At 37.7% G+C, this 27946-nt stretch overlaps 1 protein-coding gene across 1 annotated transcript in view; it reads left to right on the top strand.

Annotated features, from left to right (window-relative positions):
- TUBGCP3 (tubulin gamma complex associated protein 3) overlaps positions 1-27946 on the top strand; it is a 48837-nt gene that overhangs the window by 3634 nt on the left and 17257 nt on the right. The window contains exons 2-10 of the mRNA XM_032680296.1: positions 6622-6729; positions 8587-8654; positions 9752-9829; positions 10459-10676; positions 14678-14850; positions 17557-17675; positions 20350-20475; positions 23923-23991; positions 27669-27801. Of these exons, the coding sequence (XP_032536187.1) occupies positions 6622-6729; positions 8587-8654; positions 9752-9829; positions 10459-10676; positions 14678-14850; positions 17557-17675; positions 20350-20475; positions 23923-23991; positions 27669-27801 (1092 nt within the window). The remainder of the gene's footprint in view (positions 1-6621; positions 6730-8586; positions 8655-9751; positions 9830-10458; positions 10677-14677; positions 14851-17556; positions 17676-20349; positions 20476-23922; positions 23992-27668; positions 27802-27946) is intronic.

Below are 27946 nucleotides of genomic sequence, written 5' to 3'. Positions count from 1 at the left end.
TTAAAGTGCATAGAGGCCAATAAATCAAAAGGTCTTTGATAGTCTCAGTCATGAAAGGTGTGTATGGTGGTTGGACACAGAAGCCAGTGGGAGTACAGGGAATAAATAAAGACAGTAAGGGAATTTTGTTAGTACTGGCATACTCTGTGTTGAGGAAATGCATATATCCCTACGTGGTAAGGAACCCATCAGACAAGTTACTTAGCATCTTGCTGTTTTTCAGGCTTGTAACTCTTAACTTTCTTTCAGCACAAAATAAGTTTGAAGTGAGGTATTTGTGTGTGGTTGGTGGTCTACGTGCAGCTTCTCCCCTCCTTGTGTACTGACGAAGTTAGACTGCTTTGTAGATACACATTCTCTTTTTTGAAGCAAACTTTACAAGTATTATCAGTTTAATCTTTGGTAAGTAATTTGTGGTGTTCAATTACTTGTACAGAGTTTAAGGGAAAGAAACCTTAGATACTTAGGAGACCTTTAAATTTAGTAGAAAAAATTTTAGTGAACTTGCATAATAAGACTCTGAAAACATCCGTCTTTAACCTTTTCTGTAGTTTGCTTGCTGTGAATTTGAAATACAAGGTACTGATGTAATTGGGTGAAATTTAATGGGTAAATAATAGAAAAGAGTTGAGGTTTAATGGTCTAATGGTTGTTCCTGCCTGTGTGTTCCCTGAGTTAGTACTTTAGAATTTTTGTTCTACCTGACTGTGTTCTTTCTCAGCACTTTTGTGGTGTTATGTTTGTGAGGAAGTTATAGCTTCAGGAGAAGCTGAAGGGTTCTGTTTCTATAATGTCTGTCTGATAAAAGTCCACTTAGGGCTTACCTGGGCTTACTCTGCATCCCATGCAATCCCATGCCTCAAGTCCTCTGTTAACTCTCCATCAAAGATTGTTTTCTCTTTTGCCCGTGATGGCCTTAGAAGGCCTCCACCTTCTCCACTTGTTAAAGATTTATGTTGAAGTGAATTTTTGCTTTGATGGAATGTGACTTTAGAGGCTCTCCATAGCGGAGCTGTCCTCTCTCTTCCCCCTTTTTGAGGCCACCCACCAAGTAGATGATTTGCTTTGTTTCCAGAACCAGTCAGCTGAATAGGCCTAGTTGCTGAGGTTTTTTTGCAAGCAGCTTCACCTCTGAGAAATTCATTACAAGATCTGCTGAGTTATGTGGAAGAACTCTGTATTTTTTTTAAAAAAACACTATCTACTTCAGTATTTTTTTTCTTTTAAGGACAGAGGTTTGAAAGCTCTTTGCTCCTATGCTTTAGCCAATTATCAAGGAAGGGCTTAAAGCTTTCCACGGTGCCATGTATGTGCAGTCACCTACTGCACTTAGTTGGTGGCCTCTGCATCTGCAGTTGGAGCTGTTCTGACCTCTCTCTTCCTCATGTCCTCTCTAAGAACTAGTGTACTGGTTTTGTATTATCAATCTCCTGTATTTATCCAGGCTATCTACCTCACTTTTACAATTAAACCTGATCTTGCAGAGAGAGCTTTCCTACCTGTGCAAAAATTTCTATAATTTTTTTCTCCCCTCTGTGGGCTCCAGCAGTTATACAGGGTTGCCTCTCTTTGAACAGTGATTTTAATCCTTCTGACAAAGAACTTCTTGTTCTTAGCTGTCTTTCAGAAACCTCCTAGTAATCTTAGAGACTGTAGGCAAAGTTGTTGCTGTAAGAACTCTTAGTGCCTCCAATGGAAACAAATGGTATTGCTGTAAATATTCAAGCTAAATCTATTTGGTTTTGAATCCTAAAAAGATTTTTGTGTGGCTAAGTACTATGGGATGTGTGCACACTCCAGAATGTAGTATTTCAGTCTTCAGAGAGCAGTTTGCTACCTGAAGTCCATACTATGGCCTTAATTTCATCTCTCTAACGGCAGTGGTAGTTTTGTTATTGCTGTTTGATTTGGGGTTTTTAACATCCATTCCAACAGTTCAGAATTCAAAATTTTATGGCTGTGGGGAAAGCCTAGAGTTCATTCAGAAGGTGATGTGGAAGGCATTTTATTCATGCTAATAACAGAGCAAATGCAACTTGATAAAGTAGGCAAAAATTCACAGTGAAGGCAAGTCCTGAGAAGATTGTGTGACCAAGTTGCTGATAGTCCAGTGGAACATCCTTCAAATAAATCTGTTTACTGACAGTGCAACAAAAGCCAGCAATATTAGCAGAATTAAAGAATAGTTATGTTTTCTGTGCTGTGTTTCAAAGTTTATGGACAACTGCTAAGTAAGGAAAGACATGGGAGTGTGTGCAGCTTGGGCTTTATTTTGTGGTTTTGTCATTTTTTGAGTCTTTTTCCTTCATGGGAAAGGAGTTTGGAGACTAGGAAAACAGTTAATTAACAATAAACTTAAAATACTTCAACTAAAAACTTGCATAAACAAAAGAGAAGGTTAAGGTAGTTGACTAAATCAGAAGACATGCAAAATTAATTTTTTTTCGGGAATACTTCACAGAATCATAGAAAGGCTTCGCTTGGAAGGTACATTAAAGGTCATCCATTTCCAACTCCCCTGCCTTGGGATGGGACACTTTCCACTAGACTAGGTTGCTCAAAACCCCATCCAACCTGGCCTTGAACACTTCCAGGATGGGACATCCTCAACTTCTCTGGGCAATGTGTTGCAGTGTCTGATCACCCTCGCAATAAGGATTTTCGTCCTAGCGTCTCATCTAAATGTCTCCTCCTTTATTTTAAAATCGTTCCCCTTTGTCCTATTACTACTTGGGTGGAAAGTTGCTCTACCTCTTTTTTTTATAACCCCCTTTAAATACTGAAATGTCTCTGCGTGGAGCCTTTTCTTTTCCAACTGAACAACCTCAGCTCTCTCAGCTTATCTTCACAGGAGAGGTGCTCCATCCCTCTGATCTTCTTTGTGGCCCTCCTCTCTGGACCTGCTCTGACAGGTCCATTCTTGTGCTGGGCACCCCAGAGCTGGATACAGGACTCCAGGTGGGGTCTCACAAGAGCAGAGTAGAGGGGCATGACATACAGCTAATTGGAAAAAGAATGGAGAGAGTTTGCTAATCTTTGAAGTCTTTCAAGAAAGGAAGTGATTATTGTTTAGTTTAGCTAAGCTTTCTTTAGAATGGTCCTATAGTTTAGAAATTATGTTTACAGACATATTAAAATAATGAAATGTTGTCTTTCCAGGAAACAAGGTTTCTTGCAATCATGATACATTAATGTCTGGAAAAACAGTTTCAATTACTACTTAGTTTTTTCAGGAGTTCACTCCCACCCCCTTCTGGAAACTTCAGTTGACTATAACAAACCTTGTTTAAAAAAATGTATAAGAGTGTGACATGAATTTCAGTTCACTTCCTCAAATTATAAGTAATTAGAAGCTTCTTTATAGCAAAAGTCTTGCTGAATTTCAGCAAGAAATATTTCCTCTGAAATACTGGCTTCTTGGAATTGGCTGATTTTCTGTTCATCTTGAACTTTTAAGTTTTATCTTTTGTCCTTTTTCTCCTTGATTTCTTTACAACCAAATTGTTTTTGTGCATTGCTTCTATATTTTTTTCATCTGCTACACTTGTACTTTCTGCAGCTTTAAAATACTGTTATCTGCCTTTTGGAATATTCACTTCTAATACTGCACTGTGCATAGGAAAGTTTGAATGGCTGTGTGGAGTGTAGATTTTTGAAGGATTGTTAGATTGCTTTGCTTAAAGGAGAGGGTTTTAAAAAAACTATTTTTTTTTTGTTGTGATTCACAAGTGAATGTTCTCTGTTCAGCTGTGTGGCTGCTTATCAGTATCATTAATTGTGTGTGTATTACTTAAGGGATATAGTCTGAGGAGAAGTGGCTGTATCTATCTGCATTCACTGCTCTGATCCGACCTCAGGAAAGCAAGTCATGGTCAATGTTGTTTTCCCCCCTTTACCCCACAAACAGTTGCATCTGTTTCATGCATCAGGTGTATATTGAGCTTCCTGTTACATGACAGAGTCATGCTGTGATAATTTTTTGATGAAGGATGTTCAAATAAATGACTGTGTTTTAAGTCCATCTGCTGTTATAATGATTGTTCTTTCAGGAGAGAAGCAACTCAATGTGCCTATCAGTGACAAGCTATGTGAGTTTTTTTATTGTACTGGCAGATATCCATATTAAGTTGTGTTTAATCACTTTTGGTACTGAAGTTATTTTATAGATTCATAAAAAATAATCTGAGGAAACACAGCAAAGAATTTTTTTTTAAAAAGAGAAACTGGACTTGATATGAATAAAACATGAAAATCTGAATTAAATGTAATAGGAAACCAGTCTTGCTATGAAGCTGTTGAATTGCCAGTGCAAATCTGTATGTGTAAAGAGCAGATAACTTTGTTACATGCTCACCAGTAGTGTGACAGGTTTAAGAATCAGGATTTGTTGGTGTTATAGGTTGAGATTGGCCCCCTCTGAGAAGCTGGGGGGCTCAGAGGTGATTGGGTGCCAGGACAGTTGGATGGAGTTGTAGTCTTTCAACTAGACATCTTTCTCAGATGCCTTGTTAGGGCAGTATGGAAAATACTAAGTTTCAGTGCTTTAACTAGTCTTCCTATGGTTGATATTGAAATAGAAGGTTGTTATAGGTTATGTATCTTTCTTAAAAGTTCCCCGTTACAGGAAGAACTTTCCCCTTGCTGATCTGCTGCTAGGCACACAGTTGAAGAATTAATGGAACATACATTGTTTGAGATAACTTGAGTTATCTGACTTTAGTTGACCATGCAGAATACTTTTTGAAATCTCAAGTTCTGTAATGACATGCATTAAACTTAAGAATTGAGCAGAAGTAATTCCTCATACTTAACTCTTCACACCTGGTTCATCAGTAGCTGGACTCTTAAATTTTTATGTTCTATTTTCAAGTCCTTGTTGCAGTTGAAATGTTGCTTAGTCTAACAGTAGAACTGTTGTTTCTGGGAGGCATTTAAGTCATAGAGATATGTAGTCTGAATGTTGGCATGTTCTTTTCTGACAGTAGAAACAATACTCTTGCTTCTTATGTAGGCCGATATTGCCAAATACTGTTAAATGTTAAAGATTTTGTCTGAGCAAACTGTTTTCCTGGTTGTGTGAGGTACTACTTTGTATGAACGAGTTAATGTTAGCTGTTCTACAGATGTGTTCTAGCAGAGTAGGACCAGTGGGTGACATATTACAAGACAGTAAAAAATAGACATTCAAAATGAATGTGGGGCATTAAAAAACAATCTAGCACATAATGATTTCAAATTTCTTCTTTCCATAAATTTCTGGAGTTTTTAATGCATTCAGTCAATAATTGACTCCTAGTATTTCCCAGGTGACTTTTTTTTTAATTGTAAATATTCGTGAATTTTAGGGATGATAAATGCTTCAAGTATTTCTGCTTCTAGTGGTCCTTTACCTTATTTCATTTTTCTGTTCCTTTGGTACATATTTGTCTTGGCCAGCATCCTTGTTTTTTCCTTAGCTGAACCACTGCTGTGTTACTCTGTGATTTTCTCTGAAAGTTGGCTGCTTAATGGACTAAATAACATGTGAGGATCTGATGCACTTGCACAGATAATATGCAGAATTGCTTGGTTTTTTGTTTTGTTTTGGCTTTTTTTTTTTTTTTTTTTCCTGAAGTGAAAGGATTCAGGTAGCTGACTAACTCAATTCTACATTTTCTTATGTACCTTTCCCCCTCGTGTTATTACAGTTGCTTCAGTATAAGGAGTAGAAGTGTATCTGACATTTTGTAAGGGCATTTGACATGTCTGTAGGGTTATTTGCTTGTTAGCTTTTTCAGGTCAATAAATGGGAACCTGACTATGCTGTGAAGACAATAATACTGAGCTGGCCCCTATCTTTGTGTTACCAGAGTGTTAATCTTCCTGGAAAGAAAGAGGCTTGCACTTAAATTGTAGTGCTAAGCAATGATATTAAAAACAGAGTTATTGCATGAGGAAGGAGCAGTGGAGGGAGGTCACTAAGTTGTGACCTCTGTATTAATGTCCACATTATGCATTGGGATGTGATGCTGATATCTCTGAGTGGGCTTTGAACCTAAGGGTGAAGCAGTGCAAATTGTTTTATAAACGAAACCAAACCTAAAAATAAGATGCAATCTGATAAAAGCGCTGTTGTGGCTATCTGAGTGAAGATCCACAGATAGGATAATCCAGTTTTGCTGCTTGGGATGAGAGTGTGCCTGGTGAACACATCTGTATTCCTCCTGTGTGTAAACTGAATTGTGTGGCTCTGTGTCAAGTCCCACAGCATTTCTGTCTGTTGGGATGGGCAGAGCCAGCTCAAGAATGCAAATGCTCTCTAAAAAAACTTGGTAGTCCTAAGTGTCTCTTCCATCAGCATGGAATAGGAAAGGCTTTTTCACAGATTTCAGTGCAGTTGTTTTGTGGAGTGTGTATACTTAGTTGTGTTTGAAGTATGGCATTGATACTATGGTAAACTGGGTTTTACTGCCACCTGGTTAGAAGTGTGTCTAAGAATTATGATATAACATTATCACATCTAAGCGAGGTACATTTATGCTGGATTCAGACATAGCAATGTAATCTCATGTCTTAACTTCTTTGTTTTAATAAAACTTTAGTGTTCTGCTTAACAGAAATAGTTTTCATTTTTTCTTCCAGCTGATGCAGCCCAGCAGTTTCAGTATGCAGTGAGAGTTATTGGAAGCAATTTTGCTCCCACCGTTGAGCGTGACGAATTTCTTGTAGCAGAGAAAATCAAGAAAGAACGTAAGTGCATCTTTGTTCCTTTCTTAGAAATAGGAGTTCTTCATGAAGTTATTTGATCAGTTTATTTCTCTGAAAATGTGACAGCTCTGCCTCAGATAGTCATCGAATCTGTTATCAATACTTACCTCCTGAAAATGTCATGATAAAAATGCCAGTAATACTCTAGTGAATATTCCTGGGTGGCTATTTGTATTTACAGCTTAGATTTTTCTGAATCCTCAGCTTAGACTTTCCTTGCCATTTACTTTGTATCTCAGCCACTATGAAAATAAAAACCAATTAATATTGCACTCCTTTCACTTTAATAGTACTCAGAATTTATGAATTAGTAGGTTTTTTTAAGAAGATATTTTTGAGATGTGCACTTTAGAAATATTACATGTTGGCACAATTAACTTCATGAACACCTGTGTGAAACTTGCTGAATGAGTATCCTGGGACTTGATGGAATTGGTTGTGACTTACTTGATATTTCTTGACTTCAGTTTCTCTATAAGTTTTCGGCAACGACCTTCTCAAAACCAAAATAATAGACTATGATTTCATAAGTTATGTTGTGGTTCCATTCCTTTGGGCTCTGTGCTGCTCCAAGTGAAGTGTCACACTGTGTGAATCCAAAGAGGATGTGATGCATTCTTCTTGAAAAGACAAATACGGCTTTCAGCAGATTGTCTGCTGTACAGTAGCATGTCCAGAAACAATTACTTGAAGTCTGCTAGTTAAATTAAAGCTTCGTATTTGGGCTTTGAGTATTCAGTCAGGGAGATTGAATTGAATTAGGGTAACTGATGTCAGTGGTTGTAACTGTTTTAAGGTCCACTTGTAGTTTCTGCTAATGCAGGGCTTCTGTGACTTGCTAATAGGCAAATAAGACCATCAGAATTCCTCTAGCTACAACTCCGAAACACTGGAATCTGCAATATACACTTTCTACATGATGAGTTTCTACATGCTTTGGTTAGTTCTAGAGAGTGCAGCACATATTCTTTGGGCCTGTTGCCAGGAGTTTTGAAGAGGGCTATCTCCCTCATCTTCCTTCTCCCCAACTTCAGCTTGTAGGCTGATGGAAGTGGTCATGTAACAAGAGATTAGATACATCTTCTAACTTTACATTTATCTTGGAAATACCATACAGGAAATTACTTAGCTGGCAAAGTGTATGTAGCAGTGGCTTTTGATGCTAATTAACATATCTAACATTTAACAGCTATTTTTCTTACCACTAAAGTTTCTTCAGATGTTTTTATCTCCTTGTTTTTCTTAACATGGCTCTTCTGACGTAAAGTAGCTTTTCTGAAGAAATGTTAGTTTGAAGATGGTTTTTCCCCTGAGAAAATACTTGTGTTATGTAACTGGCATTGATTGAGACTATTATTTTTTTGTAATATATGAGTTGCATGACCTTGGAATTCTGCTTGACTTGGAGTGAGTAGCATTACTAATATTTTTTCCTGCTTTTATTGCCTAAAATAGACACAATTATACTTAGTTTTGTGAGCAATTACACATTTTTTATAGCATTCTTTAACACATATATGCTTTTGGTTATGTCCCTTAAGTCCCTAAACCTACTATATGGCAGACTAGACTTTAAAAGGGCACTTATTTAGAAGGTGTATATTTCGATTGCTCTAAGAAAAACAGGTACTTACATTGAATTGCTTCTGATGCAAGAATTTCCAGGACTGGAATGCAGATAACATGAAAATAGGCAAACTGTTTGAGAAATAGAATGAAACTGTTCATCATCAGTAAGCTTTCTGGGGTAGACTTGCTGATTTACCACAAATATATAATGTTAGAAATAAGTATTATACTTCTTTCAAATTTTAAATCTATTTTTTTTCCTTTTAATAGTTGTGCGACAAAGAAGGGAAGCAGATGCTGCTTTGTTTTCAGAACTATACAGAAAACTTGGTTCACAGGTAGTGTAAGAAATGTGTAAAGAGTAAAAAAGCTGAAAGCACACATCTGTCTGATGTTAGAGTTGTTCTGGAGAGTGCTCAGGTCATGAACAATATTTTTTTCTGAAAGGTTAGTTGAATACTGGAACAACTTACCCAGGAAAGTTGTGGTGTCTCTATCTTTGGAGACAGTCAAAAACTGAGTGGACAGTTGCAGGCAACCTGCTGTAGACAATCCTGCTTTGACCAGAGGGATTGGACTAGACAATCTTCAGTGATGCCTTCCAACCCTAATTATTTTGTACTTTTTGTGAAAAAGTTTACAAGTTCTTTTTTTTTCTATTTAACTGTAAATTGGAAGAAAATAAAGGATACATTTTTAGTATTTGAGTCCAGTTGTATGCAAGGGCACTTCATATGAAGAAAGGAACTCTGTAAAAATAGAAGTACTCATTTGATATGTAAAACTGATGAATTTTCTCATCGTTTATTTTACAGAAATCCCTTGCAGTATACTGATTTTAATAATCTAGGGTTCTCGTGCTTCTGAATTTTTAAGTGCTCCAAGTCTGTAATGTTGAAAGTTAAGGGTTTGTTGACTTTGATTGTTCCAACACCAATGTTAATCAAAGAATACTGTATGTCGACATTCTGACAAAAGATGTTAATGTGGAGAAAACCTGAGTTTAACAGGATAATACTACAATGGCATTTAAAGTAATAAAAATTGAAATGCTTGCTTTTGAAGCCTCTTTGTAAAGGAGAGTGAATGGGAAAATGGAGAAAAGACTCACCATGTTTTAAATGGTGAGAGCATGTGGGAATGCTGGTAAAAGTTCAGCTCTGTATAAACCTCATTCTTAGTAGCTATAGATTTTAAATTGAGCTTACTTGCTGATCTCAGAGCAGGTGAGAGTTCATGATTTGAACACAGTGGAAAAAATTCATAAAATTAGCAATACAGAGACTGCACTGCACATTTTCAGTTTGTTCAAAATATGTTAGTCTTACTTATCAGGAAAATTTATTTATATGTACATATATGAGGCCACATAATTAAAAAAATCTATTATTATCAAGAGCTAAACTCATTTCTGTTTGTCTTCATCTTTTTAAAGGGCGTTTTGAAAAACAAGTGGTCAATACTCTACCTCCTGCTTAGCCTTAGTGAAGATCCACGTAAACAGTCTAACAAGGTAGACCTTTGTTACTTCTGAGAAACAGTAAATGTGTGTGACTTATTGTAGATGTCATAAAGAATCATTATCCAGACTTAACCAACACACCAGGTTGTGTTTGTGGGAGTTGTGTGTGAGGCTGAAAGGAAGAACACACTTGACTTAAGTGTCTGCAATATTTAGTGTAATTTTCTTACACTAAGTACATGTGAAAGTTGGAGCTGTCCAACACTTGTAGCTGAAGTTGTGGCTGTATTAGATGGGTGGTTTTTATGTTTGCTTTTGGTTGGTGGTGTAATGTCTGCTCATGTGCTAATGAGTTTTAAATGGAGTAGGGAAAGCCAAATTTCTCCTTTGATTGCAGCTCTGCTTGCACCAAAGTGCTTTTTACAGCTATTGCTAATGACGATTTGCAGGCAAAAAGAAGCTATGTTGCTAAAAGTACTTTAGCTCACCATAAGGGACTTTTTTGTCATTATAATTGCATCAGCAGACTTTTCTTTGCATAAATGTGATCTTCAGATGTTTCTTGTGTTCTAGATATTGCACTTCTGTTAACTAAGGATGTGACTTAAAGCAACTCCCGCATCTTTTTTTTAATTTTTCTTTTTTATTATTCCTCCCTTTTCAAAACCTTTTCTTTTCAGGTGTCAAGTTATGCCACGCTTTTTGCTCAAGCATTGCCACGGGATGCTCACTCAACCCCTTATTACTATGCCAGGCCTCAGACCCTTCCACTGAATTACCAAGACCGCAGTGCTCAGTCTGTCCAGAGTTCCTGCAGCATGGGGAGCAGTGGGATCAGCAGCATCAACCTGTATGCCCTAAATGGGCCAACACCAACTCCACAATCACTCGTTCCAGGGTAAATTTTACCTTACAGATAGGTTTGGAGAAGAATTGAAATGATCTGCTGCTGCTTTTTTTGCCTTTTTTTTTTTTTTCTTTCTCCCACCCTCCCCATTTTTATGCCATTGGAAATTCCACTGTAGGTGCAGAGAAACTGAGTTCCTTAGCTGAACAGTTCTGAATATCAGGTGCTGGCATATGACCATATGAAGCCATAAATGGTTGCCCAAATGTATCCATTCTTAACCACCATCTTCCTGTCTCTTAGTTTTCCTTCCCACCCCCAAGATTTGTGAAACAAACACGAATTCACAACAGATGCATTTTTAGAAAGGACTAAAACTTTTTTCTGGGTTGAAGATAGACTCTACTAAAAAACTGTATTTGACATGTTATTGAATTCATAGTGTGGAAATAATAACTAGTGCTGACAGAACTGGATTTTATTGTTATTAATAGGCTCTAGAATACAAATACTTATTTGACTTTGTCAGTACTAGGTTTATATTGTGTATCTTGAATACATGGATAGAGGATGCCTTTAAACTAGGAGCAACAGGGAGGATTGAGCCCCACAACTGAGTGAGGAAGTGACCGACCAGCTTAGTAAGCAAAAGATGCAGGGTGATGTGGGCAAGAGATACCTTGAAACCAACAGAGCAGGGCAGAAGGGAGTCCATCCAACTGTGTGCACAGAAATGAGGAATGTGGAGAGGAAACCTTATATGGAAAATTCTCATACTTTTTCTGGAACATCAGCACAGCTTTGCTGGAGTGCTTACACACTAACACATGCACTGCGGGGAACAGAGGAGGACTTGAGGGGTGTGCAGTACTAGGGCTGTGATCTCACTGGAATCACAAAAACATGGTGGGGTAGTTCATATGACTGGAGTGTTGAAGAGGTAGTGCCCAGGAAAAAGAACAACAGATAACTGGCAAAATTTGTAAATCTGTGAATCGCAGGAAGGTGGGGTGTGTGTTTGAGGGCAGTGGGGATATTGTGAAGCACTGAAATGGGTTGCCCAGAGAGGCTGTGTAGTCTCCATGCTTAAAAATATTACAAATATGTCTTGGACAATGCACCAGGTAACCTTCTGTAGTTGATCTTGCTTTGAGCAGGAGACTTGGAGGAGGTGATCTCCGTTCCAGCCTCAACTGTTGTATAATCCTGATACAATATAGAAAGCTATGTCGATGATGTTATTTCACATATCTGCTTGCTTAAAAATATCAGCAGAATTTACCCTGTTTCTGGCATATCCTTGGTCTGACCTGTTCAGACTGTTCCATTTTACAGCAATTTCACTGCACTCTTTGCTCTTGTAATCTGTGAATTGAACAGCCCAGATTAGATCTTTCTGTCAGCTTCATTCCTCCTGAACTTCTCTTTATACCTGTCTTCCTTTTTTCTGGAATACATTCTTCTGAACAGTCTAAATTCAGTGTTGTACTCTATTTGACATGTTACAAATGCTAAGAACAACAGAGCTCTGTCTTTGACAGTAAGACCAATTATCCTTTGGGCAACCGACCTCCTGAGCTGGTAGACAGGAAGCAGAATGGACCCCCTGTAATCCAGGAGGAAGCAGTTAATGATCTGCTGAGCCACTTAAATGCTCACAAGTCTATGGGACCCATCCTAGGGTGATGACAGAGCTGGCAGAAGAGCTCGGTAAGCTGCCCATCATCATTTATCGTTGGTCCTGGCTAACTGGGGAGATCCTAGGTGACTGGAGGTTGGCCAACGTGACTCCCATCCAGAAGAAGGGCCAGAAGGAGGATTTGGGGAACTACAGGCCTGTCAGCCTGACCTCGTGCCCAGCAAGGTTATGGAGCAGATCATCTTGAGTGTGATCACATGGCAGATGCAGGATAACCAAGGGATCAGATCCAACCAGCATGGGTTTAGGAAGGGTAAGTCCTGCCTGAGCAACCTGATCTCCCTTTATGACCAGGTGACCCGCCTAGTGGATGTGGGGAAGGCTGTGGATTTACTCTACCTGGACTTCAGCAAAGCCTTTGACACCGTCTCCCATAGCATACTCCTGGCAAAGCTGGAAGCCCACAGTTTGGAAAGGGGCACTCTCTGCTGGGTTAAGAGCTGGCTGGATGGCCGGGCCCAGAGAGTGGTGGTGAACGGTGCTGCATCCAGGTGTCCTCCAGGGATCAGTGTTGGTCCCAGTCCTGTATAATATCTTCACTGATCATCTAGATTAGGAGATGGAATCTACCATTAGCAAACTCATGAACAACACCGGGTTGGGTGGGAGTGTTGATCTCCTGGATGGTAGGAAGGCTCTGCAGAGAGACCTGGATGGGCTGGATCAACAGGCTGAGACCAATGGTATGAGATTCAAGAAGGCCAAGTGCTGGGTCCTGCAGTTTGGCCCAAAGAACCCCCTGCAGTGCTACAGGCTCAGGGAAGAGTATTTGGAAAGTGACCAAGTGGAAAAGGACCTGGAGATGCTGGTCACCAGTGGTGGATGGAACATGAGCCAGCAGTGTGCCCAGGTAGCCAAGAAGGCCAATGGTACCCTGGCCTATATCAGTTGTATCAGGAGCAGTGTGGCCAGCAAGACTAGGGAAGTGATTCTTCCCCTGTACTCAGCACTCGTGAGGCCACATCTTGAGTTCTGTGTCCAGTTCTGGGCCCCTCAATTTGGGAAGGACATTGAGATGCCAGAGTGTGTCCAGAGAAGGGCAATGAAGATGCTGAAGGGTCTGGAGCACAAGTCTTATGAAGAATGGCTGAGGGAGCTGGGGTTGTTTAGCCTGGAGAAGAGGAGGCTCAGGGGGGACCTTATCACTCTACAACTACCTAAAAGGAGATTATAGCCAGGTGGGGGTCAACCTCTTTTTGCAGGCAACTAGTGACAGGATGAGAGGACATAGTCTTATGCTGTGCTAGGGGAGGCTTAGGTTGGTCATTAGGAAGAACATCTTCACGTGAAGGGTGATAAGATTTGGACTGCCTGGGGAGGTGGTGGAGTCACGGTCCCTGGAGATGTTGAAGACTGGACATGGCACTTAGTGCCAGGGTCTAGTTGACATTGTGATATTAAATTATAGGTTGGACTTGATCTTAGAGGTCTTCTCCAACCTCATTGATTCTGTGATTCTGAGTTGCTCTGTCTTGCCGCCTGTGTTCTTGTTGACCATCCCATGAGTTAATGATGTGGTTGAGAGAGGAAAGACATTCCTCAACTTTTTTTACATGGACATTTATTTTGCAATCCTGTTCCATCTCTTCATGCAACTGCTTTCACAGCCTTGTGGAATTAGTATTTTGAGTTTTTTGAAAAGATAGATATATTTCAAAATGTTTGCATTCAGTTGGGGGAAGGGGAGGAATGATAAGCAGCAAAAATCCCTTGCAAATATTTTGCAACTTTATTTTTCATCATGATGCAGAAATAGTCAGAAAACTAACTTATAGTCTTAACATTTTTTCATGATTAAGATTTTCTTTGTGAGAAAAATTGACAAGTTTGAAAGGAAGGAAAATCAGCTTGTCTAGATACTCCCTCCTTGATCACATCTTCAGGCACTTGATACAAACTATCTGAAAGAGTAGAGTAGCAGGAATGTCAACTTTGTCCTCTTTCTCTGTTTTCCTTTAGTTCTTTGACATGTAACTACGGTTTCAGGTAATAACAAACTTAAATATTTATGATTTTTATTATGACTGTTTATTATTCTTATAGTACCTTCATTTTTAATCCATTTCAGTATAATTACACTTTTCATCAAAGTCAGCTTTTGATATTTGTCAAATTTGTACCTCCCCTTTTTTATTTTTTTTTAAGTGTAGGCTTATAGGAATCAATAGATTTCTTATATGTTCTGTACTCTTTTTTTAAGGTCTCTTTATTAAAAAAGAAAAAAAACAAAGAAAACATCCACAAAAAGCAAACTCAAACTTGGGGCATTTTTCGAAATTTGTACTGCTCCATACCATGTAATGGGTATGGAATCAAGGTTTTTAAAAATGGTTCTTGCTTTTATCCTTTTTAGACAATCCTATCAAGCTCCAGGTGTTGGAGACTGCCTCCGTCAGCAGTTGGGATCACGTCTCGCATGGACTTTAACTGCAAGCCAGCCTTCTTTACAAAGCACTACCTCAAAAGGCTTTTCAAATGCTGTGTCTCGTGGTGTGCCAAGGTCTAGGCGAGAAGGGGATACAAGTGGTGAGCAAAGATGTATTTGCTGAAGATAATTTTTTAAAATTATTTTGGAATTGTTTTATAGCATGTGGATTTTTTTTGAGGAGTGTTTTTCTAGAATGTGTTTAACAGAAGGATAGAAGGAAATATGCAAGACTAGTATATTTGGCCACAATCTCTCTGGCTGATGGTTAATTTCTTTTTGCAATGGTTGGCTTGATAATGTGTTCTGGTCCTCTTAAAAGACTGACTTGATTCCAGTGTTTGTCAGTCAAGTGATTGTGACTTGTGAGCAGTGATCATTCCTGTGATGATCAGAAGATGCTACTGCTTTTAGAGAGCTCAGTGAATATAATTTGTTGAAATAGATTCATCCTTTTGTGATTATGTGTCTTTTAGACCTTGGAAATGTGCACTGGAATATAGAGATCTTAAAGCTGTTTCTTCTTTAAATTAGCACAGTTTACAGTGGTTGTATTTAGAGCAAGTGACAAAAAATATTTTCAATAAAATAAGAAATAGATAAATATAGAATCATACAATCACAGAATGGTTTGAGTTGGACTGGACTTTAAAGATCATCTCGTTCCAGCCTCCCTGCCATAGGCAGGGACACCTTCCAATAGACCAGGTTGCTCAGAGCCCCATCCAACCTAGCCTTGAACACTTCCAGGGATGGGGCATCCACAGCTTCTCTGGGCAACATGTTCCAGTGCCTCACCCTCACAGTAAAGACTTTCTTCCCAAATTCCTAATATTGCTAATTTATTTCCTTGATTAAGTGGCTGTAAACTTGAAGCTAGTGCCTAGAGGATCTATTCTGAATTTACACAAGCATAACTAAGGAGAAATTGGTTAACAGGTGATCTCTGTGACAATTCTAACTTTCAACCCACTCTACTTTTACTGTAAAAGTGAGAGACTTTTCTGAATAAGAGAGCTAATGGCAGATGTCATCTTACAGTGCTGTTACTCTCTGGCAAGTAAAGATAAGGGATGCAGTTTTTTGTTTGTATGTTTTTTTCTTTTTTTTTAAATAACTCTTAAACAAATAAATGCTGCATATTTAGAAGCTGAAATATAGCCTGTCTACCAGACATCTTTGAGTAGCAGTGTACAAAGCAGCAGCTTATAGAACAGACAGAGTTGTACTGGTGTATTGGAGGGCAGTGTTTGGTGTTTTGAACCCAATTAACAAGACTGTTGACGTGCAAGAGGACATGTGTGTGTATATATATATATATAAAAATATATATAAAGTAAATACATTTATATATATATGATAGATTTAATATAGAGAAAAATATATAAAATCTAGCACTGCCTCTTAATTTGTTGTACTGATTGGTGTGGAAGGCAATACTTCTGTTGAGTCAGCCAGCAGCTGTGACGTTTTGGTTCTTATGTGGGATGGGTATAAGGACTGACAATTGTCTTAAATGAGTCAATTGCTGATGTAGAAATAGGACTGCATTCAGAATATAGAAGGCTAATGCCAAGAAGATACATTTGTATGAATATAAAATTCTTGTATAATTATTTTTTTTCTGTCTTCTAAAGTTGCTTGCTTTTATTTGGAGTCTTCTTATTATTACACTTACACAAAGAGTATAATCAGGCATATTGTCTGGCTGATGTTAATACCCGTTGTGTTATTTACCAAGTAAAGAACCATACACCTGCATCTTTCACCATTTCATTAAGAGTTCCTAAAAAGAGCAATGCACATCTTAATGTTATGAGGAGAGACTAAGTTTTAAACAGCACCTTGAGGTGAAGGCTACTTTTGCCAAATAAGAATAGACTTTATTTTTTGTTGTCTTTTTCTGGGAAAGGAGATTTTTGGGGAGGCATGCTGATGAGAGTAAGAGTGCTGTCAAAATTGGGAGAAGCATGTTGTAACATCTCAGTTTCTGGTTAGTTGTTAAAATTGTTTCATTCTTGTTATCTTAAATGAAGTTACAAAAGCAAATGCTGCTGTTTTGCCCAGAAAAGGTTGGGGTAGTTTCAGTGACCTGCACAGCAGCTTTTTTTATTTTTTATTTCCTTTAAATTGATAAATATCCAAAATCTCAATCATAGTCTAACCTCTAACTAGAGATAATAACCAGAAGCAAGCTGTATGCTGTAGTAACAAATGCTTTACTAAACCAAATGTATATCTTCAGAAACAGTATTTACACTTTACTGTTTGCCAGCTCCATAGCTGTTATGCAGCTGGCAGTCTGGTTTGATCACCAAGCAGTGGCATATATGATTGAAAGCCAGTATTAAAGAAGCAGCTTTTTCTTTTGGATTAGCTGTTGTTTTCCAAGGTGAATATAAAGAGATTATTCTGTAAGTCCTACTTAACAGCTTCAGCTGTTTGTTCGAAAAAAGATAAAGTTATTATGATGCTTGCCTCAGAAATTGCACTGGTGGTTGGATCAGAAAAGATAAAAGGTTTAAGGACTGACTGATGTGTTGATTAAAATATAACATGCCCTGTGTCATATAAGTTGACTGCTCTGGGAGCATCACAGGTACCATTAGAGGCAGGCAAAGGGCATCTGGCTGATTGTTAAGAGTACCTAAAACATTTCGTTACAGATTATAAATACAGGTCTTATAATTCCTTTTTTTTTGGTTATGCTTCTAAATAGCTTTCTGAAGTTGTAATCAAAACTAATTATCTCAACAAATCTAAATACTGTTCTGTTTTTGTTGTTTTTTTTTTTCTTTTCTTTCTAGGCTCTGTTGAAATAACTGAAGCAAATCTTGTAAGAGACGTTTTATATGTCTTCCAGGGAATAGATGGCAAAAACATCAAAATGTGCAATTCTGAAAATTGCTATAAAGTAGAGGGAAAGGTACTGTATGGTGACTTGTATTTCATATATGAGCTGAGGTGTATGTAGGGAAAAAACAGCCATGAAAAACATGTAAAAAAGTTAAAATATTATTACGAATCTTTATTCCCTCCCCCAGTTTTTTTGTTTGTTTCTTTGTTTATTTTTTTAATACAAAAAAGTAGCTTCAGTAGAAGTAGTTTAAAATTGTTTGGGTAGATTAGATTCCAGAAAGAAACCGTAACATTTCACAAGATAGGACTAGACTCCCAACTCTTAATCCAGTAGAAAGATTCCTATGTTGTGGCTTAATTTGAGGCTTTTTGTAATGATTTCCCCTCTCCAGTGTGTAAAATATAAAGCAGATACAGACGTTTGACCATATTATTATTGGATTAAATTTAACAGCCTGAGATGTGGAATGGATGCAAGTCATTTGGTGTCATGGTCTTGAATACAATGTAGAAGTGATCATCTAGATGGGTTCATGCAGATTACACAAGAAGGGACTGGTGATAGAACAGAAGAAAGTGCTGATATGAATTTGAATGGAGGTGTCAAATAGGGGACAAAAGAACAGCAGAAATACCTGAGAGAGAGAAGATCTTCTTTTAAGGTGGTGAGATGTTAAGCATAGCTGCAAAAACACCTCAAGGGTGAGATTGGCTCAGCCAGAGCAAAGAACAAAAATATGGCACTAATTTCATTAGCAGCTTCTCATTCAGTGTTGAGACAGGACTGCCTCTGAGTCCGTTTCTACTTGCTAATTGGCTTTCATATTCAAATGGAAAGACAATGCTTCTGATTTTTTATTTGTATAAGAACTTTCTACTATATTACATAGTCCTAAAATGGGGGGAAATGACTTTTGAGCCATTTCATGTGCCAAGAGCACAGTCGACAGGTCTTAATGTTGGTGATAACAGAGCTAATTTCCTTTATTCCTCCATAATAGCAAAAAGTTACTTTATAATGAGGTTTACAGCTGCTTAGTGGAGAGTAAATGAAAAACTTACCTCTTGTTAAATCAGTTAAACCTTGCTTATAAACAGATTCTTAATAAACAGATCTTTTTTACCTGTAGAAGCTGCAAAATTTGTAATTCCTCAACACTTGCACCGAGTTAATTATGTCCCATATATAATTTAGATTATATATGGCAAAGAAAAGGTTTCTAGAAAGAAACACACTTTCCAAGCTGTTATTCTTGCCTGAATGTTTTCTAATGTCAGTGTTAATATTAGATCTGATGGTGACATTCATCGCTGGACAAGCTAGCAGTTTCTGATTTGATCTAGGAGATGCAAATGTAATAACACTAAGCCAATTTTTCTTGTTCTTCTTTTAATTCCATGCATGTGTATTTTACTCCATGCTTACGAAGTACTCTGTAGTTGCAGAATTCTAAATAGTTCTTATGCCATCTCTTTGGTTTTAGCTATGGGCAGTTTCTGACTGTGTCCAATTGTGCTTGTTTGGGCTGGAATTTACCCTACAGAAGTTGTTCAAGAAGTTAAAGCTGTGCCTGTGTGGCTAAACAAGAGGACCAGGGACTGAACTGTGGTCTTACAACCAGCTGGTGCAAGCCCACAGTGGTGTGGCTAACACACTCTGACACTGGTTGTTATCTTGGAGAATGCCTGTACTGCTAACTAAAAGGTTTAATGAATGAGATTGATTTCCAGTTCTTTGGCAATCTGCTTAGCTTGTTAGAGCACTTCCTTGCTTTGGTTTGAACTGTTCCAGCTGGCTCTCCAAGTTAAAATTGTCTGTAGAGGTGGGGTAGGCCCAGTAGCTATGAGCAAAAGTCAACTTCTGCCTCTTGACCTATTTTGTCAGTCTTACTGTTTGGGGTCTTTTTTCAATGAATTTTGAAAACTTGATGATTGTGTTGTTGGGTAATGTGGTAGGAAAAAAAATTTAAGTAGAAACAGTGGTCATTTAAAGGAAGAAATGTGCTGATTCAGATGAAAATAGTAGTAGTAGGGTGTTGGGACTAAGGCAGGCTTGCAGGGTGAGTGAGATACTAGAAGAAATACAGGAACAGAGTAGAAGAACTCAGAGGGACACAAGATTAAATAGCTTATAAAAGCTGTTACTAGTGGATCTAACTTAAACTTGGAAGTTGGATTCTGCAAGCTTGTGTTCCTGATACCTAGTCTGACCTACTACCTGATGGTTTATTTTCTATTAAAGGTTTGTTTCACATGTAACAGTAACTAATTATTTTCTCAATGTTTCTCCGTTAGTTTCAGTGATTGACTCCTCTTCTAGAGTTCTAATATCTTCTGTTTTGTTGGTTATCAGGATAAGATGAAGTCTGATTCTACAACATGAAAATACAGATTTCTTGCTTTCTTCTGAAGACCTTTTTGTTACTGCCATAATTGCCTAATGTGAAAAGAGTGGATGAATACTTAAAAGTTTTTCCCAAACACTAATAAGATTTCCAAACAGAAAGGTTTCTAAGTGGCCAGTAGTTTGTTGCTGCTGTCTTTTCAGTGCATGTGTGTAAAAAATTAATGCTAATTACATGATTGTCTGCTTTTTTTGACACTCTCTCTGCTGTAGAATGTAAAAGTTTTGTTTCTTGAACTGGCTTGTTTTATGAGAAAGTTGGACTTTGGTGAAGAAACCAGTATTGGCATGGTAGATTTGACTTAATTGCAAGTTATTGTTTCTGTTAACTTTATAGGTGAGCTTGTCCAAATCTCTGAGAGATACTACAAGTAGACTTGCAGAACTGGGATGGCTACATAATAAAATAAGAAAATATACAGACCAGAGGAGTTTGGATCGTGCATTTGGACTTGTGGGACAGGTAGGTCAGCTAAAAAACTAATTTAGCTACAACACATTGGTCTTGTTTCCCTAAGAAACTGCTGAGTAAATGCAGTACTAGAATTATGCATAAACTTTGGAACTTGGATCATTCATCGTTTGATTTACTTCTCTTATGGACTACTGCTTTTGATACGGGTCTTAGACTGAAGGCAAGGAAAAGGCATTTGCTCTTGCTGGTCTTAAGGATTTGCCCCTGCCATTGGTAGCCAGAAAGTCTCATGCATAGATTCTTTTTCTTAATATTCTTAAAAAAAAATTAATTATCATGCATATTTATAAACAAAAACATTGCTTAAATGGGGTGGTGGCATCCCTGAGCTGATTAATCACCAATTCAGTTGTTAGTGACCTATGCAGGAGACATTCTTGTCAGCTATTGTTGATGTTCATGTGTTAGGACTGCAGTAACTTACATGAAATGGAAATAACCCATTATCTTCTGCCCTTTATTTGGAATACAGCATCAAAAGAATATTAATTTTTGTTTTTATAGGTTTCATCATCATGATTTATAGTCTACAGTAACTTCACTGCTGCTGTAATACCCAAAACCACATTTACTGCTAAGGCATTCCCGTTTTCTCTCCCTTGCTCCCTCTGTAAAACTGGATATTATCCCTTCTGAGTCAACAGAAATGTTATCCTTGCCTCTAGCCATAACATCCTACCTAATCTGCCAAGAAATTGAAGTGCTTCTCCCTTCAATCTAATTTTTCTTAAGAGGTCAGTAGAGACACTGTAGTGCTTCCTACTTTTCTAATGTTTTATTCTGTTCCCTTCTGTCTCTTATTCTAAGTAATCTTTTTTAGTTTTGTATAAATAATTATTTTTCTAGTCATCCAATTCTGCTTTCCATGTTTTATATGGTAGTGCTACTGTATATGCATTTTCTTCAGACTCTCTCCCTTACATCTGGGTGAAGTTTCTTATTCTTTATTTAGTAGCTTCAAGCTTATGCTTATTTTTACTGTCTCTGCCTTTAGTCTTCAAGTTTACAGCAAGGAGAGAACTGTAATTCTTCAGTGAATTTAAATGTGGAGTATCCTAGCAGGTTTCAGATCCTGTGCAGAAGGCTGTGCAGTTAGTTAGCTGAATTTGCATAGCTCTAATGCTGTTAATTTTGCTTGAGGCAATCACTTGTATATATTTCTAGGACATAAGCATACAAATAAAAACATATATTCTGCTCCTGCTATCAGTATCTGGGCACAAAGAGTATATACTATTACTCTTCATAGCTGTTATAGCTGGAATTTTAGGTGCTGCACACTGTGCATTAAAGAATTTAGCACAAGAATATACATTGTATTATAAAGCATCTTTTGCCAATGTTATAAAAGAATGCTTATTTAAATCACACGTAGGAGAAGATGTCTGTCACCTCTTTTATTATGATTCTGGTGGCTGTTTTTATTCCACAAAGTGTCAGGTATTGACAATTATTAGGAGTAGAGATAGAACAATATATTACACTTTATATTTTTCTCCTTTTGCTGCTTAGTATGCAAGTTTTGCTTTGTCCTCAGAAAGCAGAAAGAATAATTGACAACAACTTGTCTTGTATTTTGACATTTTGCCCATTTAGATCCAATTGAGGTAGTGGGCATTTTAATTTTTTTCTTATAAACAAGCATTCTGTTTCCTTCCTGAATTCTCTTTTGCTGCAGACCAAATTAGAATTCTAGGATAATGTCCAGTTTTTCTGTAACACTTAGGGAAACAAAAAAAATCTGTAGTCTGTGATGCAGGAATTGGCACTGGATGTAAATTTTAACTTCTAAAGCTTCTCTGAAAAATTGGTGGCCAGTAGATCCTAAATCCTATTGACTCCTGAATCACTAAAGTCAGTGATTACTGTTCTTCTGTTTTGAGCAGATGTATAGTGCCTTTGAATGTTTTCTTGGAGGCTCTACTCTACCCTCTGTCTTGGCAAGTGCTACTTTAAATAGGTTCAAAAATGCACTGAAGAAGCAAGTGAGAAGAAATGAAAAGTGGAGTTACACGTAAGGGGATTTCTTTTTGCCCTTCAGTATCCTCTGGAATAGAACAAATGTCAAATTTCTTTGTAATTTATAATGTTCAGTTGAAGAAAGGAACCTCCTTTCCTTCTAAAGGATACAATGGCAAGATTAATGACTTTTTTTTCCTAGGCTTAGCTGCTTAGCAGGAAAGAAGATTTATTTTCTCCTTATGCTTGTAGAAATGATTCTCCTTTTTAAATACTCTAGTGAATAAATATTCTTCTTCAAGCTCTAAGGTCCTTTCTGTGAAGTTTTCCTTTTTTTTTTTCCAAATTATTTTGACTGTGAGTTTAAAAGATGTTGAAGGGAAAGTCCTGGGGAATTTCCCAGTAAAAAAAAAAATAAATAAAATAGAGATCAAAGTTGTTAGCTGAGAATTGGTTAGAAATCAGTCCTGAATGTGTGTGTGGACACAGAAGTATGCTTCCAAGAAACTAGACATATACAAAACGTTAAGCACACTTTTGGGGATTTTAAAGTCCAAAGTTTCAACTTAGTCCAAAATTAATGAGCCATATTTTTAATTCTGTTTTGGAAAATGTGTTGCAGGAATTTTTTTAGTCTGTATGTTAGGTTAAGACCATTACAAAAACAAAGGAAAACCCCAGTACCCCAAACTATGGAAAACTCTTTGTTACTAAATAAATGCTCTTTACAGATTTTGTTTTTTAAATCTACCTTTATTTACTTATTACTACTACCAAAGTAGGCTGTGCCTAGAATTGTTTAACAAAGAAGCTTTGCTTTAGTTCAGGCCTGAAGATATACTTTGTGTTATGCATTTCTTCCATGTCAAGTGAAGAATCATGCACAGCTGAGAATTGGTAAAAGGACAAAAATTTACTGGATCCAGCAGCACTGGAAGTATTTTTTTGAGCATTAGGTTTTCTTATTCATGTCATGTAGTCTATACCATAAATATAATGATGGTTGCCTGACTTCTGTTTTCTGTTGTTAGAGATATTCCTGAAATTGAAGCTCTATTACTTTACTACATACTGTGTTTTACATGGTTATTAAAAAAGAACTTTAACTGGGTCATGTTATAATTTGCACATCCCTGTGCTAATTATTAATGTTGTTATTGAGATGATATATCTATTTGAAGAGTTACACTTGTTATAGTTTAATCTGTTCAGCAAGAAACAAAGTAACTTGACAATGTGTATATATATCTGGAAAAGATATGTGCATCTCTTAGGGCAGCGTTTATACTTTGGCGAGTTTTCAAAGAGTTGGCTTTTATGCTGAAACTTGTAGCTTGATTCCCTTCAGGAAATCTGACTACCTTGAAAGTGTGGTGATAGAATTAAAACTATTCTAGATTAGACCAGAAAGATTTTTCCTAACTATTTTTTCCATTTTTTTTCTTCCTTTTTTCCCCTCTCCTCTTTCTCGTACAGAGTTTTTGTGCAGCCTTACATCAGGAACTTAAAGAATACTACCGACTTCTCTCTGTTTTACATTCTCAGGTAAGTTAAGTGGTTCTTATTTAACTTTCCTGTTTTACTTTACATTATCTACCTCCTGAAAGATATACCTGCGTATTCCATTAGAATGTGAAGGGTGTACAGAAGTTTCTGTTGACAGTGGACATAATTCTCTAACTTGTACATTTCTTACTATTTGGATGTATGTACCCTTGAATGTTTTTCTCTTAGAAATTCACTGGTATTTGATGTATTACATAAGCAAGGAATATGGTGTGTATTTCTAAGCCTCTGTCCCTGGTTTGCATCCTTTTTGAGAGTTTCATATTGCGTAGTACCTTTATCATTCAAATCCCAAACAGTGACACATCTTTGAGAGGAAAAAAAAATGATACTTCAATCAATTGTTCAGCAGCTAGTAATAACAGTTCCAACTTTTTCTTCTGCCGGGGGCATTTTGTGCATTTTTCTTGTCCCTTCAGTTATTTTATAAGAGTAAAAACACCTGCTTTGCAGATGTTTCAGTGTTTTACTATTTTTCTGTAACATATAGACCAACTCCGTACTGATAATTTTGCAGTTTGTCCACAAATGTTTATAGTATGTGCTCCTAGATGCTAGCTTTAAAATAAAATACATTTTTTTCTTGTGCTTGCCATTTTATTTTTTTTATGTAGGGCTTTCAAGGAGTTCATTACTTATAATGGAGAAAAATTTATTCTGAGAATTTATCTAAAGTTAAACTAAACTGGCTTTTAAAACTCTAACTTCTAAAAATCTGTATGGTTTAAGTCATAGGCTTTTGTAAATGTTTTTAAGGCATCTGTTCCTTTTTACTCGCAGTTCTTTAGCGTTCCTAACTTTTGGAATGCCTGTCATACATGCTTTTTGCTTGTTTTTCCTGGCTGCTATCCAGTTATTCTTTTTGTAATTATTTCCTGCTCTGTCTCAAATACGTTTGCTCTCCTGATTTGCTGGAGCTTTGATTTATTCTGACTTTTAAAACTTCTTGGTCATGAAAATACTTACAAATTTTTTGAAATGCAGCTTTCTCTACCTTTTCTGCTCCACTAAACCTTTCAGAAGGAGATGAGTGTGGTGGGAGGGGAAGCCTATAAGGAGAAAATGAAAGGAAAGTTCTGGGATTGCTTATTTTTGAACTGTTTGCCTTTGCGGTGGGTTGACCCTGGCCAGCAGCCAAGCACCCACCCAGCCTCTCACTCACCCCTGCCTGTTCAGGAATGGGGAGAAAATTAGAAGGAAGACAAAAAGACAAGTCAATCAAGTTAGTGACAGTTTAGAAGGGAAAGCAAAAGCTGTGTGTGCAAGGAAAGCAAAGTAAGGAATTCATTCACTGCTTCCCATCAGCAGGCAGATGTCCAGCTGCTTCCTGGCAAACAGAGCATTGGGACATTTAACACTTGCTTGGGAAGACAAACTCCATTACCACAAATATTCCTACTTCCTCTTCCTTTCTCTGAGCTTTTCTTCCTGAGAAAGCTTTTTGTTCTCCATGTACTTGGAAATGGTTTCCAGGATTAGTTGCTCTGTCAGCATCCTGGGGAATGAAGCAAGCCTCACCAGTATGTAGTTTTATGGCTTCTCCTTCTTGGAGAAAGGAGTGAATTTGCTTTCTCCCAGTCATCAGAAACCTCCTCTAATTACTGTCTTGCAGAGATAATTGAGAGTGGCCTTGCAGTGACATTGGCCAGCTCCCACCCCAGCACCTGAGGATGCATCCCATTAGGTCCTGTAGACTTATGCATATCCATTTTTTCAGTGTTCTCTAACTTGATCCTTCTCTACTCAGTCTCCCTTGTTCTGGACTTCTCTTCTGGTCTCAGGTGACATCTGGTATCCCCAGCAGCAAATACTACCAAAATAACAGGGCATGAAAGGCATTAAGTACCTCAGCATTTTCCATTTTTCCTGTCACTGGTTTCCCAGCACCATTCAGGAGTTGGACACACGTTTTTCCCAATCTTATTTCTACTGCTGTTCTTGTTTGGCTCTTCATGTTCTTTCCCAGATTCATGTCCAGTGTTAGAGTTCCTGAGTGTATTGAGCCCATTGATTAAGTGCATTCATGTAGGGAACAGTCAGTACAGTGTCTGTAATGCACAGTTTTGATGGAGTAGCATGCTGGAGTGTCTTGGGAATCTAGGTCCCTAAGCACCTAACTGAAAGGGGCTCCCAGGGTCATGTTGTGTTCGGATTTTCAAGAAGCCCCTGGCAACATTCCTCCCCAAAGGCTGTGAGGGAAAGGAAAGGGAAAGGGAAAGAAAAGATCCAGCAGTGGAGGAGAGATTCTTTTGTGACTTAAAGGCCGGGAAGGCTTGAAGGTCACACTGCAGGATGGGGGAAAATACCCTGTACATTTCAGTTAGTTGAAAACATGTAGAAAATTGTGACTTGAAATTGAGTGTATGCTGCATTCTTAGATTCGGGAGATCATACAGTCTGCCAGCTTAGGAGTTATTAGCTGCAGTTCCAGTTTGCAATTCAGGCATAGAACAACAAGAATGTTGTTCTGTACTGACAGGGTTCTGTACTGGGTTTTGTACTGTCTTTCTCTCTGTGACTTTTTATTATGTCTTCACAGCTTCCCCTGAACATGTTTGTGCCCCTGAAAGAGTAATTCTGAGTGTACTGTATACTGTTCCATAAGCTTTTCATGCTTTTTCCTTGCAGACTGTTTTCACATTGTCAGCCCATTTAAAAGTGTAGTTCCACGATGAAGATGTACCATCTCTTACCTAAAGTCAAAGGATGGGTTTTGCTCATGTGTCTTTCTTACCATTACCAATTTCCAAAGAAAAAAATCCACCTGTGGACCCAAGAGCATCCAGAAACTAATGTATCTAACTGGCTTTAAGGCTGAGCTTAATATGGATGACACTGGTCTTAAGTTTAACTGATACGTTGTATTTGGAAAAAAAAAAAAGGTGCTAAATATGAAAGCACAGAGTGAATGGGCTCTCATATACAGGAAACAACATCTTTTCTAAGAGTTAGTCTGTTTGGCCTATTCTGTATTCTTAGGTTGTGTTCTTGTCTTGCTAATCCCATCTGTACTTTTATGAGATGTGCATTTGCACCTCAGATGCAAATATTTGGCTTTTATTTTCCATGGTGTTGGAAGATTGTCACTTTGTGACAGATTTTTCTTATTGTATCTTTAAATTTTTTTTTCTAGTGGTGGTAATTCTATAATCTGACTATATAGCTGTCTTGAGTTCTGATGGCTTCTGGAGGAAGACATTGAACTGAATTTGTCCCAAGTTGAACTAAACTAAGCTGGGAGTGCAGTAATAAAAAGTTTACCTCCTACACTTTGCCTGTCCTTTAGATCTTTTTCTTTACTCTTTTCTGAGCATCTCTGGCCAGTATTGGCTGTCTTTCAGGATCTCTGCTCTCTTTTCCTTTGCTCTTCTCTCCTTTTGTGACTCTCTGTCATCTTACTTCCTTTAATTTTCTTGTCATTTTTACTTTGTCTGCCTTATTACACTTCTGCTTGTCACTGTTCTTTCACTTGCTCTTGATTCTTTATTTTCACTAGATCGGCTCTCAGGTTTTAGCCCAGTGATTTAATGAGAGAACACACAACACTGGGTATTTCAAGTGTAAAAATCTAATGTTCGAACACAAACTATGAATCATCAGTTCTGCCAGTGTTTTGCGAGTTTTGTTCCTTGACATGTCTTTTTCTTTGATTTCAGTTGCAACTGGAAGATGATCAGGGTGTGAATTTGGGACTTGAGAGCAGTTTAACACTTCGCCGCCTTCTAGTCTGGACTTACGATCCTAAAATAAGGTTAAAGACCCTTGCAGCACTCGTTGATCACTGTCAAGGTCTGTTTAACATTACTGTTTCTGGGGAAGTTATGTGACTGAGTAGCTGTGTGTGCCAGATAGCAGTAATATTATTTCTTCAATAATATTACTTCTTGTTTGGGGTTTGTTTTTTTTAAATTTTGAGTAGTTAATCCAGAGTATT

This window comes from Chiroxiphia lanceolata, chromosome 2 (assembly GCF_009829145.1).
Source record: "Chiroxiphia lanceolata isolate bChiLan1 chromosome 2, bChiLan1.pri, whole genome shotgun sequence".
Taxonomy (NCBI): domain Eukaryota; kingdom Metazoa; phylum Chordata; class Aves; order Passeriformes; family Pipridae; genus Chiroxiphia; species Chiroxiphia lanceolata.
The sequence above is the reverse complement of the archived record's forward strand: the minus strand, read 5'-3'. Positions and strand labels throughout refer to the sequence as shown.